The sequence below is a fragment of the Stenella coeruleoalba genome (assembly GCF_951394435.1).
Source record: "Stenella coeruleoalba genome assembly, chromosome: 11".
Taxonomy (NCBI): Eukaryota; Metazoa; Chordata; class Mammalia; order Artiodactyla; family Delphinidae; genus Stenella; species Stenella coeruleoalba.
Window position 1 is genome coordinate 61775011 of NC_137157.1, and position 15156 is coordinate 61790166.

At 43.2% G+C, this 15156-nt stretch overlaps 1 protein-coding gene across 4 annotated transcripts in view; it reads left to right on the forward strand.

The window, feature by feature from the left end:
* Positions 1-14180, forward strand: part of BIN2 (bridging integrator 2) — a 34401-nt gene extending 20221 nt beyond the window's left edge. For 2 of the 4 annotated variants that reach the window (XM_079937678.1, XM_079937676.1), the window contains exons 6-12: positions 1045-1152; positions 1461-1546; positions 3031-3106; positions 4395-4477; positions 8427-9177; positions 12630-12704; positions 13530-14180. In XM_079937678.1, coding sequence (XP_079793804.1) covers positions 1045-1152; positions 1461-1546; positions 3031-3106; positions 4395-4477; positions 8427-9177; positions 12630-12704; positions 13530-13559 — 1209 coding nt within the window. In that variant the 3' untranslated portion in view covers positions 13560-14180. The remainder of the gene's footprint in view (positions 1-1044; positions 1153-1460; positions 1547-3030; positions 3107-4394; positions 4478-8426; positions 9178-12629; positions 12705-13529) is intronic. The other 2 variants (XM_079937677.1, XM_079937679.1) reach the window with 2 other exon arrangements.
* The last annotated feature ends 976 nt before the right edge of the window (positions 14181-15156 follow it).

A 15156-nucleotide genomic window follows, 5' to 3' on the forward strand; every position in this document is an offset into this window, starting at 1 on the left:
GAATTAGATCCAGGTCAGGGCATCCCATTTCGTTGTGAGAAACAGTTGGTGGGACTATAGATGTTTATTGTAGAGAAGAGGGAACTTGGAGGAGTTATAATAATTATCTTCAAATACTTTAAAGTCTATTAGATAAAAGAGGAATCCAACCTGTTCTAAACTGTTCCAGAAAAGTAGAATTAGAATTCATTAATTCATTCAACTCATATTTATTAAACGTCTACTCTGTTGGGCACTGTGCTGGTTTTGGATTAATATAGGAAGAAATTAAAGGAAGCCTCACTTAAATTTCTCATAGCTAAAGCTTTCCAAAAAAGAAATGAAATATACTGTGAGATAGTGAGTTCTCTATTCTCTGTTCAAGAAGAAGTCGAACTGCTTCTTATCTTGGATATTGTAGAGCAGCTTTGTGTATTGAATAGGAAGTTGGATTAGATAATCACCAAGATCCTTTCAAATTCTGTGGTTGAGAGAACAAGACAAAGCCATTAACATTGTTTGCCTCTCCCTGGTATAATTTGTAGTTGATTGAGTAAATGTTCTCTCAGTGCTCATAATAATTTACTATTTGTATTATGCTTTAGGCTTTTCAAAGCCCTTTATATTCAGCATTTGATCTTTAAAATAACACTATAGGGCAGATGAGGCTACTGAGGCTCCAGAAGAGGTGTGCCTTGCCCTAGGTGACAAGGCTAATAAATGGCAGCATTGGGAGTAAAACCCAAAACTCCTGCCTTTCAGTTTAGTAGGATTCTCAAGGCCGTTTCTTCCAGATGCTGAACCAGTTTCTAGTGCGTTCCCAGGATGTATTAAAATTCAGTGCAGGCTTCCAGGTGCTCTGGAGAATTGCCCTCTACTCTCTCTCCTCCTGAGAATTCCCATTCTTTCCAGATAATGAGGGAGATCCCTTTGGCACAAAACCCTGTCAGAGAGTAAAATTTGATACTAGGACAGGAGTCTGGCTTCTCTGTTTGATACTCTGTTACCCACATCCTGGCCACCGAAAAGTGAGTATCAAGGCCCTCTCTCTTGACTCTGGGTTAGGAAAGAATTGCCAAACGGGGCCGGAAACTCGTGGACTATGACAGTGCCCGACATCACCTGGAGGCAGTACAGAATGCCAAGAAGAAAGATGAGGCCAAGACTGCCAAGGTAAAGAAGAGCCTGGTAAAAACTCCCTGCCCTCCCTCTCCCCGTAATGGTGGCAAGTGGCTGGGCCAAGCTGGGTTTAGGAAACGATAAATTCAGCCTCCGGTGTCCTGAAGGAAATCCTGTCTCCTCTGACACTGATGCTCTAAGGATGGGCAGAGACTTGAGGCTGGGGAGGACATAGGTCTGGGGAAGGGGAGGCATGGTTCCAAGTAAGCCCCGTCCCTGAAAACATGCAGAGAATAAAGGAAGCAGCCTCTAGCTTTGGGTTCAGGAATGAGGGGAATTGTCCTGTCTCTTTTACCACCTAGGCAGAGGAAGAGTTCAACAAAGCCCAGGTTGTATTTGAAGATCTGAACCAGGAACTACTAGAGGAGCTGCCTGTTCTTTATAATAGGTAATGATTGAGATTCAGGAAAGGGCTGGACCCTCGGGCCAGTGGAGTCCCAGGCCACCTGGCAGCCCAAACATGTCCTCATGAAAAGAGCCCTGGTCCAAGAGTGGGATGTAGCCTCAGCCCTGCTCGTAACTTGCTGTGTGATATTAGGCAAGCCACCTTTCTCTCTCGACCCTGGTTTCTTTGTCTGCAATACAGAGATAACCATCCCTGCCCTACCAGCTTTTCCAGGTTTAAAGATAAGATGCTTCTTGGATAGGAGAGATCTTGGCAAGTAAAGTGCTGTCATCATGCATACTAGGAGTATCTGGTTTTCTGCTTGAGCGTGTATTGTTTTAAACAAGTTTGGTTAGTGAACATCCGGATTCATGTAGAAGATACACCATGGCATGAGTATTTCCATTAATGAAGATGTCTCTGCTTCACAGTAGGTAAAAATGTTTTAGATGTAAATTTTCCACATTGGAAGAGGAATCTGAACAGAAGCTCTATTTGTATCCTATTTCCTTTTCATTGTACAAGATATGCTTTAAGGGACTTCCTGGTGGCGCAGTGGTTAAGAATCCGCCTGCCGATGCAGGGTACGCGGGTTCAAGCCCTGGTCCGGGAAGATCCCACATGCCGTGGAGCAGCTAAGCCCGTGTGCCACAACTACTGAGCCTGCGAGCCACAGCTACTGAGCCCGTGTGCCACAACTACTGAAGCCCACGTGCCCTACAGCCTGTGCTCCACGACAAGAGAAACCACCGGAATGAGAAGCCCGCGCACCGCAAAGAAGAGTAGCTCCTGCTCACTGCAACTAGAGAAAGCCCGCGCACAGCAACGAGGGCCCAACGCAGCCAAAAAAAAAAAAAAAAAAAAAGAAAAAAGATATGCTTTAAAGCAATTTTAGTCAGAGTATTTTGTATTGTCACTTTATATTAGTCTATGAATGAGGGAGCCTTTTTAATGACTACATGTATTCTAAAACATTAATTATGTGATTCCTAATTTAAACAGGATTGAAATTTAAGAGTTTCTTTAAATGTAAACTTCCCCCATTCATTTACGGTAGAATTCCATTAATGTACATACAGCTTCATAGAAGTCCAAGTATTGTATACTGAGAAAGAATACTTACTATAATAATTATAATTGTATGGCCTTATATTTATACGGCACTTTAAAAATTCTTCAAAGCACTCTCATATCTACTTCAGAACCTAAAGAGCCTGAATCAGATAACTTCTTTCATAGAGATCTGTTGTACTTTGGTGTCAGCCTAGGCTGGTCGTGTCTCCTCTGGCCTTCCCGCTCCTGAGAGTCAGTTGTACCCCTGGCCTGGCTCTGACGGATGCAGATCCCAGAACGTCCTGAGCCTAGGCCGTGGGGTGCTTTTCTGTGCGGAGCCGGCAGTGGCTTTGGCTTACGCTCCTACCTTGTACTTCAAAGACTTCCTTTACCAACACTTACCTTCACGTGTTTGTTGTTTTGCCTCTTGATAGTCGTATTGGCTGTTATGTGACCATCTTCCAAAACATTTCCAACTTGAGAGACGTCTTCTACAGGGAAATGAGCAAGGTGAGAAACATCCGGCCAATTTAGACATCTAGGAGGGTTTTTCTAATAAATATGAAGGTCGCTCTAATTTACATAACCTCATTAGATATCCATATGGGCATCACAAATTTTTACTTCTTTCTCATGATGAAATAATAGCACTTGATGGACTGTGTTGAACGTATTAAAGCACAACTTTAACTTAAAAAGGATGAATTGTATATTTTAAATGTGAATTATATCTCAATAAAGATGTTAAAAAATACATAGTATAGAAAGCTGAAAGGTCCTATAAGGAGAAATTGATAAATCTTCATAGGAGATTTTAGCAAAGGGAAACCAAATTACTGACAAACTAGCAGAGTGAGGTAAGAGCTAGAAACCTAAATGATCAATAATTATATGGGAAAACCCCCACAAATATAAATAACAAAAAACGCAGAATGAAGTGGTGATAGTGGACGTTCTTGTCTTGTTTCCAGTTTCAGGGGAAAATATTCAGTGTTTCATTTCTAGGTATGCTGTTTGCTTTAGAATGTTTGTAAATACCCTTCATAAGTTAACAGAAATTCTTCCCTATTTCTAGTGTACTGAGTTTTTGTTTGTTTTGAATACACTGAAGAAAATGAAAAAAAACCCCACATGTTTATGTAATGTCAGAGGGCCCTCTCCATCTCCATTAACAACTGAATAATGGCATCCAAATGGGCTTTAGATGCATAAAAGAGATTAGACTTATGGAAGGAACAGCTGAAGTGGGGAACCAAGTTAAATCTCCATCTTCTGTTGCTGGGGAGCAGAGAGGGCAGTGTTTAGGCACAGGTCAGTTTCTCAGGTAGTTCGTCTTGAATAGGGCCAATCCTATTCAATGACGGGCAGCCACAGAACATGACCTCACAGGGTCACTTCTAGTCCTGCGATTCCAAGACTCTTTGCTGTTAAAATATTAATTATATTCACATCCACATTCACACACGTTCCTCTCCACAGTTTCTTTGGCTAAATAATGATTTGCCTAGTTAATATTACAATGAGTTTTCATTCCCTGGATCATCTGAGAGACGCTAGAACCTCAAATCAACATCAAATACCAGGGACCCAGCCTTGAGAGAGCTGCCAGTCTGATGGAAGAGGCAGAACTTTAGACATAGTAAAGGAAGAAGCGGTAGTGGGACAGGACCCTGGACACTAGTGCAAAGGGATAAGGAATTTTATCAAGGGTAGGAAGGTTTTATTTTGGGGAGAGAAGGGATATGCCAGTCTCAGGTTCCCACGTGGCTAGCATCTCCTTCTCTCTTGCTTACTCCAGCTGAACCACAATCTATACGAGGTGATGAGCAAACTGGAGAAGCAACATTCCGACAAAGTCTTTGTGGTGAAGGGACTCTCAAGGTGAGCCACTTCTGACACTCATTTCTGCTTGGTTTGTCCTGTGTGTGAACACATTCAACACTCTCACCTCCAATCCCAAATCCTGACCTTTCCTTTCTGTTCATGTACATAATATTGTTTTTTGTTGGTGCTACACCCCTATATAAAGTATTTTTACAAAATATTTTAGTGGTAACTAAATGTATAAAGAATAATGCAACAAAGAGTCATATACCCACCACCAAATTTAAGAAATCAACTATTGGGACTTCCCTGGCGGTCCAGTGGTTAAGACTCTGCACTCCCAATGCAGGGGGCACGGGTTCGATCCCTGGTCGGGGAACTCAGATCCTGTATGCCATGTGGTACAGCCAAAAAAAAGAAAAGAAATCAATTATTATATATATATAATTAAATCTGCCAGTGTCCCTTCCCCACTCACTTTCTCTTCCTGTCCCCCACCAAGTGTAACCACTATTTTAAATTTAGTATTTATCATTACCATGCATGTCTTTTTACTTTTATTATATACATATATATGCACACATAGAAAATATTATTTTGCATGGTTTAAAAATTTATTTAAATAGAATTATACTGTATGTGTTCTTTTGCAACTACTTTTGTTTTCTTAGTATTGTTTGTGAGATAACTTATCCTTGTTGCTACATGTTGCCAGCTCTGATCTTTCCTTTTCTTAATTGTTATGGATGCTGTTGTATGGCAAGTTCACAGTTTATTTCTCTGAACTGCTAGTGGACATTTGGGTTGTCTTATAGTTTTATGCTGTTACAAATAATGCAGTGAACGCGTTTCACATTTCTCCTTGTGAATATTATCAAGAGTTTCTTTAGGATGCATACTGGGAGTCGAATTGCTGAGTCATAGGGTCTGTGCATTTGGGTTTCTTCAGCCTTACTAGATATTACCATTGCCAGATTGCTCTCCACAGTGATTGTTCCAATTTACAACTCACCGGAAGTGAATAAAAGCCCTCATTGCTCCATATTCTTGCTACATGCGACATTGTCAGACTTCTTAATTTTTCTAAGGTAATGGGTATGAAATGGAATTTTTGCAGTTTTAATTACGTCTCCACAATGGCTGGTTAGCTTGAACATCTTTTCGTGTTAGTGGCCTTTTAAGGTTCCTTTTGTGTGACTTTCATGTTTATCCTTCACATTTTTCATTTGGATTGTTTACCCTTTTTAAAAAACTGATTTACGTGAGATGGGGTTTTTTGTATATTCTGAATATTAATCCTTTAATGGTATATCCTGCAAATATCTTTTCTTTCTTCTTTTTTTTTTTTTTTAAATATTTATTTATTTCAGCTGCTCCGGGTCTTAGTTGCGGCATGTGGGATCTTCATTGCAGCATGAGGGCTTTTAGTTGCGGCATGCGGGCTCTTAGTTGCTGCATGTGGACTTCTTAGTTGTGGCATGCATGTGGGATCTAATTCCCCAACTAGGGATCGAACCCGGGTCCCCTGCACTGGGAGCGTGGAGTCCTACCCACTGGACCACCAGGGAAATCCCGCAAATATCTTTTCTTAACCTGTTATGGCTTGCTTTTCTGTGTGTGTGTATGTGGTGTGTCTGTTGCCTTCATGCATTCTTTATACTGGTAAATGTAAGCAATTCACTGGTCCCTCAGAATGTGATCATTTTCTTATTCTGATGCCTTTGTTTAAGAAGTTTTATTAAGTTCCTTCTATACACAAGGTTTTATGCTGAGAGTTAGGCATCTAAGGACATAGGTGACTTGTCTTTCTCCTGAAGTGATTTACAAAAGTTGGAAGGGGGACTTCCCTGGTGGTGCAGTGGTTAAGAATCCGCCTGCCAATGCAGGGGACACGGGTTCGATCCCAGGTCCAGGAACTTCCCACGTGCCATGGAGCAACTAAGCCTGCGAGCCACAACTACTGAAGCCCACGTGCTGCAACTACTGAAGCCCGTGCGCCTAGAGCCCGTGCTCTGCAGCAAGAGAAGCCACCGCATTGAGAAGCCCGTGCACTGCAATGAAGAGTGGCCCCCACTTGCCGCAGCTAAAGAAAGCCTGTGCTCAGCAACAAAGACCCAACGCAGCCAAAAATAAATAAATAAAATTAAAAAAAAAAGTTGGAAGGACATAAAATGTGCCTAAGGAAACAAAGAACAATATAAGATTGCACATACTAAGGGCCTGAGGAAACCAGTAGGAATTCAAAGAGTTAAGTAATTGCAGTGTGCAGATAGATGGTCAGGGAAGGCTTTGAGGAGGTGGTGAAACTGAGCTTGAGATTTGCAGGAAGAATGGGAGTCTCAGTTTGTTGTTTCTATTCCTCATTTAGCAGTTAGTTACAGACTGTTAAAAAGAATCACTAACAGGCCAATATAGACTTCCCTTTTACTCCCAAAACTCTTTTTCTCCTCTTCCCTGCATTGAAAACCAGAGTTCTCTCTAAGTGTCCATTCATCTGAAACTTACCATCATTTACACCAAGATGTCCCAGAACCTTTTAGGGAAATCTGGTCTTTTCTTGCTACATCCTGGGCCTTCTAAACCTGCTGACCCATAGAATGCTAGTGCTAGAAAGAACCTTATAGCACTTAGCTTAGCTTATGTCAGAAACTCCCACAGGGCTGGAACTAAGTTTTTCTCTTTCTCTTCCTGTCACCGTCTCCCATTCTTGAACCCAGGACACAGCACATAGTTGGTATATGTCAAGTAAATATTTGTGAGTTGCTTAATCAGTTAGTGGATGGTACATGGGAGGCCCTTAAGGAGATGAGTAGGAGTGAAGCTCATGTTGCTGTAGGAGCACTCAGCACAGTATCCAGCATACTCGATAAATGTTATAGTCAGTTTTCATTGTTCGTGGTAGTTTTTTTTTTTTTTTTTTTTGTTTGCGGTACGCGGGCCTCTCACTGTTGTGGCCTCTCCCGTTGCGGAGCACAGGCTCGGGACGCGCAGGCTCAGCGGCCATGGCTCACGGGCCCAGCCGCTCCGCGGCATGTGGGATCTTCCCAGACCGGGGCACGAACCCCGTGTCCCCTGCATCAGCAGGCAGACTCTCAACCACTGCACCACCAGGGAAGCCACGTTCATGGTAGTTTTGTTCTAAGTTACCATGAGCACTGAATTAGTGAATACTGAACCATTGCTCCTAGGGGAAACACAGGGTTAGTTTCCTGTGAGCCCCTGGTCCTAACATTGTCATCAGTCGATCAATACATAACCTTTCTTGTGTGTGTTTTTGTTTAAATACACCTCATTTAGTACATATTGTTGATTCATTCCTGTTGAACTCACAGCCACCAGCACTATGCCTGAATGACGCTTATCTAACATGTATTTTCTCTGTAAGGCACATCACAGACTTTCTCCTCTCAAACAGCACTTTAGCACTATACTTGGAGGCCATTTTAAGCAGCAAAATCACCAACAAAAAGCACAACAAAAAACCTGGCAAACAGGACATATTTACAGTAAGAGAGCTAAAACAGGAAGGCAGAGGCTCGCCTTGTTAGACCTCAGCTGGGAAAGTACTGGTCAGGCACTCATTCTTCACAGCTGGCACATGTCTGTGAATGACCGCAAAAGAACCATGAGTGTTGATTTTGAGGTTATAAATAAATTTCAGGGGGTAAGTGCATTTGCAAATACAGAATCCATGAGGATCAACGGTATATCACTTGTGAATCTTTTCCCCAAAATACTTTGTTAATATATTGCTGAGTTTTTTTCCAGTTTCTTTTTCTTTATATATTTTTAGATAATCAAGATGATGATATGGATAAAATTTTATAGCCTTTTTCCAATTCACTTTGTAATATAAGCATTACTACAAATTATACAGACTTTCCAATACCATTTTAAATTGCTTTATTCTGTTTTATTATTATGTGAATGTATCATTATTTATTTGGGGATTTAGGTTACTTCCAGTTTTTAGCTCTTCTGAATCTAAATGCCCTTCCTTTTTTAGCAGCAGCAGACGCTCTCTAGTCATCTCTCCCCCAGTTCGAACATCTACAGTCTCCAGCCCTCTGACCTCACCTACCAGTCCCTCTGCGCTTTCCTTGAAGAGTGAGAAGGACTCCACCTCAGCAAGTGAGGAAGAGCTGGCATCTGATCCAGCCCAGGGAGAAGACAACTCCGAGATTAAAAAAGAGCCCTTAACAGACAAGGAAATAGAGGAGGAGGCTGAAGCAAGCTCCTCTGAGGAGGAAGAGCCTCTGCTAGCTTTCAACGGCCCCTCCCAGCCCCAGCCCTCACCCACCGCTGAGGGTGGAGAGTCCCAGGAGGAAATTCTCCCTTGCTCCCCAGCTCCATCACCAGGCAGAGCTCTGATCCCTTCAGAGCAGGCCGCACCTTTCCCAGAAGTAGTCCTCCGAACCCGCACCTCAAGCGAAGGATCTGAACAGCCAAAGAGAGCCTCTGTGCAGAGGGCCTCAGCACCGCCCGGTAGGCCTCCTCCACCCACAGCCACTCCCAGCCCCAGGTCCTCCTTAGGGAACATGCCCTCCAGCCCTCCAGCCTCTGAACCGAGTTCACCCACCAGCCCTAGGGCCTCCTTGGGGGCTGAGACTCCAAGTCCTAGGGCCTCCTTAGAGGCCTCTCCTGATCCACAGCCACCAGAGAAGCCAGCAAGAACTCCTGAGGTCGGAGAGAAGGAAAACACCGATAATCTGAACCCAGAAGAGCTTCGTACTGCCCCAGCCTTGATGATCTGTCAGGTGAGAATGGATCTGGCTGAGTCTTTATTCCCTTTTATAACCTCCATGTGGATTATTTTTACTATGGTCAGGTTGCCCCACAGTAGATAAAACTTTATGTCATTATATTACAGTTTCAAGGATACTCTTGGACACCTTTTTTGGTTCTGGGGATTGCACATCTTCATAGCAACTAATTTAGCGACCTGTACTCCCAGGGTAATTGACTGCTGCAAAGGGCTTATCTCTAATATAAGAAGATTTTTACTAATTTATTTCTTTTGCTCCAATTTCTGGGAGTTCCCAACTGGATCCTGATCTTTCCTTTTTTAATGTGGGAGAGGGAGGAAGGTCTCACTTCACTTTGTCATACTTGTGATTATGGTGAATAGACCCCAAGCAAAATGGCATCAGCAAATTTCCAAGGTATATCTTGTTTGATGAGAGAAGCCTAGAAGAAGGAACTCACAAAGGGAAGGTAAAGCAAAAGGGATGGTCTTTTGAAAGGTGAAAATATGGATGAGAAAAGGATTCTGTTAAAATAGAGACACAGACCCTCTGGAGAGCAACCAATTCCGTGAAGGATCTGGAAATCAAGTCATATTCTATTCAGATTACATGGAAGTCTGTCATATAGAGGAGAGATCTGACTTGTTCTGTAAGACTCCTGAGGACAGAAAAAGGCCCTGCGTGTAAAGTGTTTTTGTTTTTTTAAGTACATTTTGGATCAATATAAGAGGAACTTTCAGCAATTAGCTCGAAGAAGTGGTATGGGAAAACATTTTTTTAATACAGAGGAAAGGGGGCACAAGGGGCATCCAAAAACCAAAATGGTCTGGGCCACCTTGAAAACTAGTTCCCCTTCCTTGATGTTAAAAGCTAAGGCTATATGGTTCCCTGTCAGGTGCATTATAGAGAGGATTATGGGGCAGCATCTGACTAGGTGGCACCCAGATTCATTCATTCATTCCACAATCACTCATTAAACCCCTACTATGTGCCAGGCACTTTTCTAGGAAGTGGGGTATTACAGTGAACAAAACACAAAATTCTCTGCCTTCCAGCTGCTTACATTCTAGTGGAGGGGGAGATAGACAAGAAACAGAATAAGTAAGTAAAATTACAGTTTAGTGGTGATATGAGTTAGGGAGAAAAATTAAGCAGGGCGAGGCATAGGGAGTGGGGGCTGAATTGCAGCTTTAAACAGAGCGGTCAGAGAAGGTGACATCTGGGCAATGAAGGAGGCCAGGGCATGAACCATGTGGATATCTGGGAGTGTGAGATGTCTGGTTACCCCTCAGATCATACCACCCTACTACTGAATATGCCTACCTGAAGGTTGACCAGGCTGTCTCGGGAGCCTCCTGCTGTCTGAGAGGAATTAACATGGACAGAGGGAACAAGGGTGTGATGTCTTGCAAGGCAAGGAAGGTAGAAGACAAGAGGACAATAGACTTATCTCAGTTGACTCCCCTGAGATACTAAAATCTGAGTCATCAACAGTATTATGCCCCCAGTCTTGATTCACGTGAGGTACTGAAGGTCCTAACAGAGCATAATATAAAACCTTCCCTTGTCTGGTTTCCGGTCTGAGGTAGCTACACTGAGTGAGAGATATGCAGGGCATGTGGGTAGTGAATAAGCCCAAGATAAATGTGGGACTTTGCGTAGATGAAGAGTATAGCCACTTCTCCACTGAAAAGAGCAACTCAACTCTATGGAAAATCCAAAATTAATTTAAATTTGACTGTAATATGTTATATGATTTTAGTATAGAGACAACAATCGAATGACATGTTAGGCTCAGGTGAATAATAAAACAATTTTGCATTCTTGGAGTAATTTTACTGAAGGGATTATGGGAACCAAGATGCTGTCTATTTGGAGGAACAGGCTAGTAACACTGTCCTCCTTGGAAATGAGGTACAGGACACAACTTCCTTCCCCTGAGGTTACCTCCTTATTTTTTTATTATTTTTTTTGCGTTACGTGGTCGTCTCACTGTTGTGGCCTCTCCCGTTGCGGAGCACAGGCTCCGGACGCGCAGGCTCAGCGGCCATGGCTCATGGGCCCAGCCGCTCCACGGCATGTGGGATCCTCCCGGACCGGGGCACGAACCCGTGTCCCCTGCATCGGCAGGCGGACTCTCAACCACTGCGCCACCAGGGAAGCCCTACCTCCTTATATTTGAGATTTACTCGCAGCCTCTCCTGTGGGATTGCGTTGGTCACTGGCTAAGGAGACATCTTTTTCCTATGGAATTAAGCAATAGAGCATCTTAGATCCTAGTGTATCAGTATTATCAATCCTCTGAAGCCTGTTTCCTATAAGATTTGTTCATCTCCCTCACAGATGCATCATAAATCATATTTTCTGTCAAGCAGAATTATGGACATACCACATATAAAAACGGGTAAATAAAAAGATAACTGTGACAAAAAATAAAAAAAAATGTTGGGGCTTCCCTGGTGGCGCAGTGGTTGAGAGTCTGCCTGCCGATGCAGGGGACACGGGTTCGTGCCCCGGTCTGGGAAGATCCCACATGCCGCGGAGCAGCTGGGCCCGTGAGCCATGGCCGCTGAGCCTGTGCATCCGGAGCCTGTGCTCCGCAATGGGAGAGGCCACAACAGTGAGAGGCCCGCGTACGGCAAAAAAAAAAGATAACTGTGAAAAAATCTGTTCTTGCTCAGCATTTGACTCACCTGAGAGAAAATGAAGATTTTGATAACCTTCTTGGAGGTATTAATAGTATTACCTTTGAGGTAGTTCATGGCCTAGAATCAGCAGAGGGAGTACGAAGAAGGAAATTTTCCTGAAAGGAGAAATCACAGAATTTCAAGTGGCTGTCATACTGTTAGAAATCGGTTCTACTTTAAAAGGGTGAATTTTATAGTGTGTTAAATAAATGTCTTTTTTAAAAAGTTCATTCTAAACCTTAGAGTGCCAAGGTCTTCCCCTGGCTTAGTAGTTACTAAACACGGCTTTTTCCACACCTTGGGCTCCCATCTCAGAACCTAGATCTTTTCCCAAGGAAACCATCCTCCCACTTGCCTCTCCTAACTGCTCTGGGTTAGGATCATCTGAGTGTGAGAACTGCCATGTATTATTGAGGAGGATTAGCCTAAAAGTGATAGGTCGTGGTTTTAAGACCTATATTTATACACTTACAGAGTCTCACCTAGCTATATGTATAGATGCCATGTCACACAAATCATGGAAACAACTCTGGAATCTGAAGACCTGGCTTCCTGTCCCAGCAAGTCATTTCACCCTTCAAATCTTGGTTTACTGATATGAGGGAGGATGGCAGTAAAGCCTTCCCTGTTGCTTTCAGGCTGTAGTGAAACAACATTGTATGATTGCCTTTAGTATTATCTATGACCCTTATGAAGTGTAAGGCACAAAAGACCCTTCTAAGCTGAGAGGCTGGGAGGTTGAGACACGTCTCACTGGCAGAACTCTTCTTTTTGTAGAACCAAGGTCTTCAGCTTCATGTCTCTGCGGTTCCAGAAGAGAGCAGCGTCATAGCACCCGAGCCTCAAGAAGAGGTAAGGAGCCCAGATATGCAGACAACAGGAGGGGTGGTGAGACTGGGATTGCGGATGGACAGATGCTTGGCTACAGGCTGGCATCCTCGCTGTGGGCTGTGAGGGGAACCCAGCAGTGAACAGTATCCTTAGGGAAAAGTCAAGCAGGTGGGAGCCAGAAGAACCAAGAGTGACCGCACTTTGTGGCTCCTTTGTGCCCATTTCCCAACTGGCTTTGAACCTCCTGACCTCTTCCCATAGCCCTATCTCCTAAGAATTTATTTAGTTATACCTGAATTTACTTCAAAAAGGAGTTAAGAGCTACAAAAGGCATACAAAAAGTAAATACATACAGGCACCCACATGAAATGTAGTAAAGTAACTCAGAAGTGTATTAGTGAGAGTGACTAATAAATGACTAAATAAAATGGAGCCATGACCTAGGCAAGTACAAATGTGCATTCTATAAAATAAACTTCCTAAGGATGGACCACAAAATTGGCTCCAGACTAACATCCAAGAAGAAGAGGAAAAACCTGATCAGTTCACACAATTTATGATGCCCATTCCTTAGGAGAACAACAACTGCTACTAAGATGAAAAGGAAATTTCTTCTGCGAATCCTCATAAAGAGATGGTGAATGACAGAATGAACAGTATCTGCAACAAGTCTTTACAATAATCCTAACAGCCAGTTTCACATTGCCCCCACCTCCATACAGGCCAGTGCATGACATGAAATATAATTCAGGACAAGAAAATGGAGTTTTCACACACACACCCCCCTTATTAATTGGTTAGTGGGAGGGTAGGTCAGCATCTAATGCAATCATGTTTCCTTTCTAGGTGTCTACCATTCAAAATGCACAACTCTGAAGAGGAACTGCCAAGACCTCCCCACACACACCTCCCCAGAAAGGCCCCTCAGCTAGAGGATATAAGTCAGAGGGACTTAAGATCCGGCATTCATTTCTGGTTTCTCAAACTATGAATGCTGGCGGTCTCTAAAGACCTAGCATTAATGGAAGCTGAGGAGCAGACTTAGGGGAGGCAGGGAGGCAGTCTTGGGAGAAGAGACTGTTAGACTTGGAATATTTAACTCAGGTTTTAGCATTGTTAGAATAATAAGACTTTATATACTAATGAAGTGGGGCTAAAATGACTATAAAAAGCAAAAGCATCTGTAGACATAGACATTTGTCCACCCACAGGCATATAACCACACATACTCAGAGAATAGTGAACAGATCTTTTTTTTTTTTTTTTTTTTTTGCGGTACGCGGGCCTCTCACTGTTGTGGCCTCTCCCGTTGCGGAGCACAGGCTCCGGACGCGCAGGCTCAGCGGCCATGGCTCACGGGCCCAGCCGCTCCGCGGCACGTGGGATCTTCCCGGACTGGGGCACGAACCCGTGTCCCCTGCATCGGCAGGCGGACTCTCAACCACTGCGCCATCAGGGAAGCCCGTGAACAGATCTTTGATTTACCACTCATTTTGCAAGACTTAAAACCAAAAGAACATATTTTCAGATTGTTAAATAAAGTATTATTCTGATGATGTATGGATTTTTTGTTTGACACAGGAAGTTGTTCCAGCCCAGCAAACTATTCTTCACTTAGGCAAGGTTACTGACTCTACCCCAGGTTCAGAAAGCTTTAGTCACATCCCTGACCCCCAGCTCACCCTGCCTCCTGGCTAGAACTCTTTGATGATGCCAGGGGCCACAGGCTCCTCTCCTCAATCTAGATGCTTTATTGCCTGACCCCGCCCCCGCCCTTTGGTTAATAAGCAAATATTCTTGGAAAGGGTTTATATTTTAGAGCTGTATCTAGTGCCTACAGTTTGGTACTCAGTGTAAATAAGGATCTGAGCAGGATGGAAGAAGAAAGAGAACTCCAAGTGAAGGGAAAGGATATATGGTATAGATACAAAGTATAATGGAAATGGTATGGAAGTTCGAGTCAGAAGTCTTGGATTCAAGTCCTATCGTGTGCTTCTGTGAAAAGATTAAAAACTAACTTTGAAGTCCTGCCACCCTGATAAACATGCACACATATGCAAGCACTCACTCATCCATCTTTGCTTTTGTTTCTGGGGGTGATGGATGATGTCACTGTTGATTCAGTCATTCAGCAAGAATGTATTGAGTGCTCTGCCAAGCACTGTACTAGGTACTAGAGAAATAATGATGAGGAGAAAAAGAACGTTATAGAGACAGAATACTGAGCAGGGAGCAGACAGGCTGGATTTAGCAATGAGTGAGAGGAGACGTGATGAAGACTGAAGTTTTAAGGAATTATTCTAGGTTAGGCGAGAGAGACTAGAATTTGGTGCCATTTCCTGAAGTGGTGACTGTAGGAGGAAGTGCATTATATGTGAGTTTTCTCGTTGCAACCACCAAACTGACACAGTTAAGCAGTAAAGGATACGTTCGAAGGATACTACGCAGCTCATAGAACTGAAAACAACCAGGC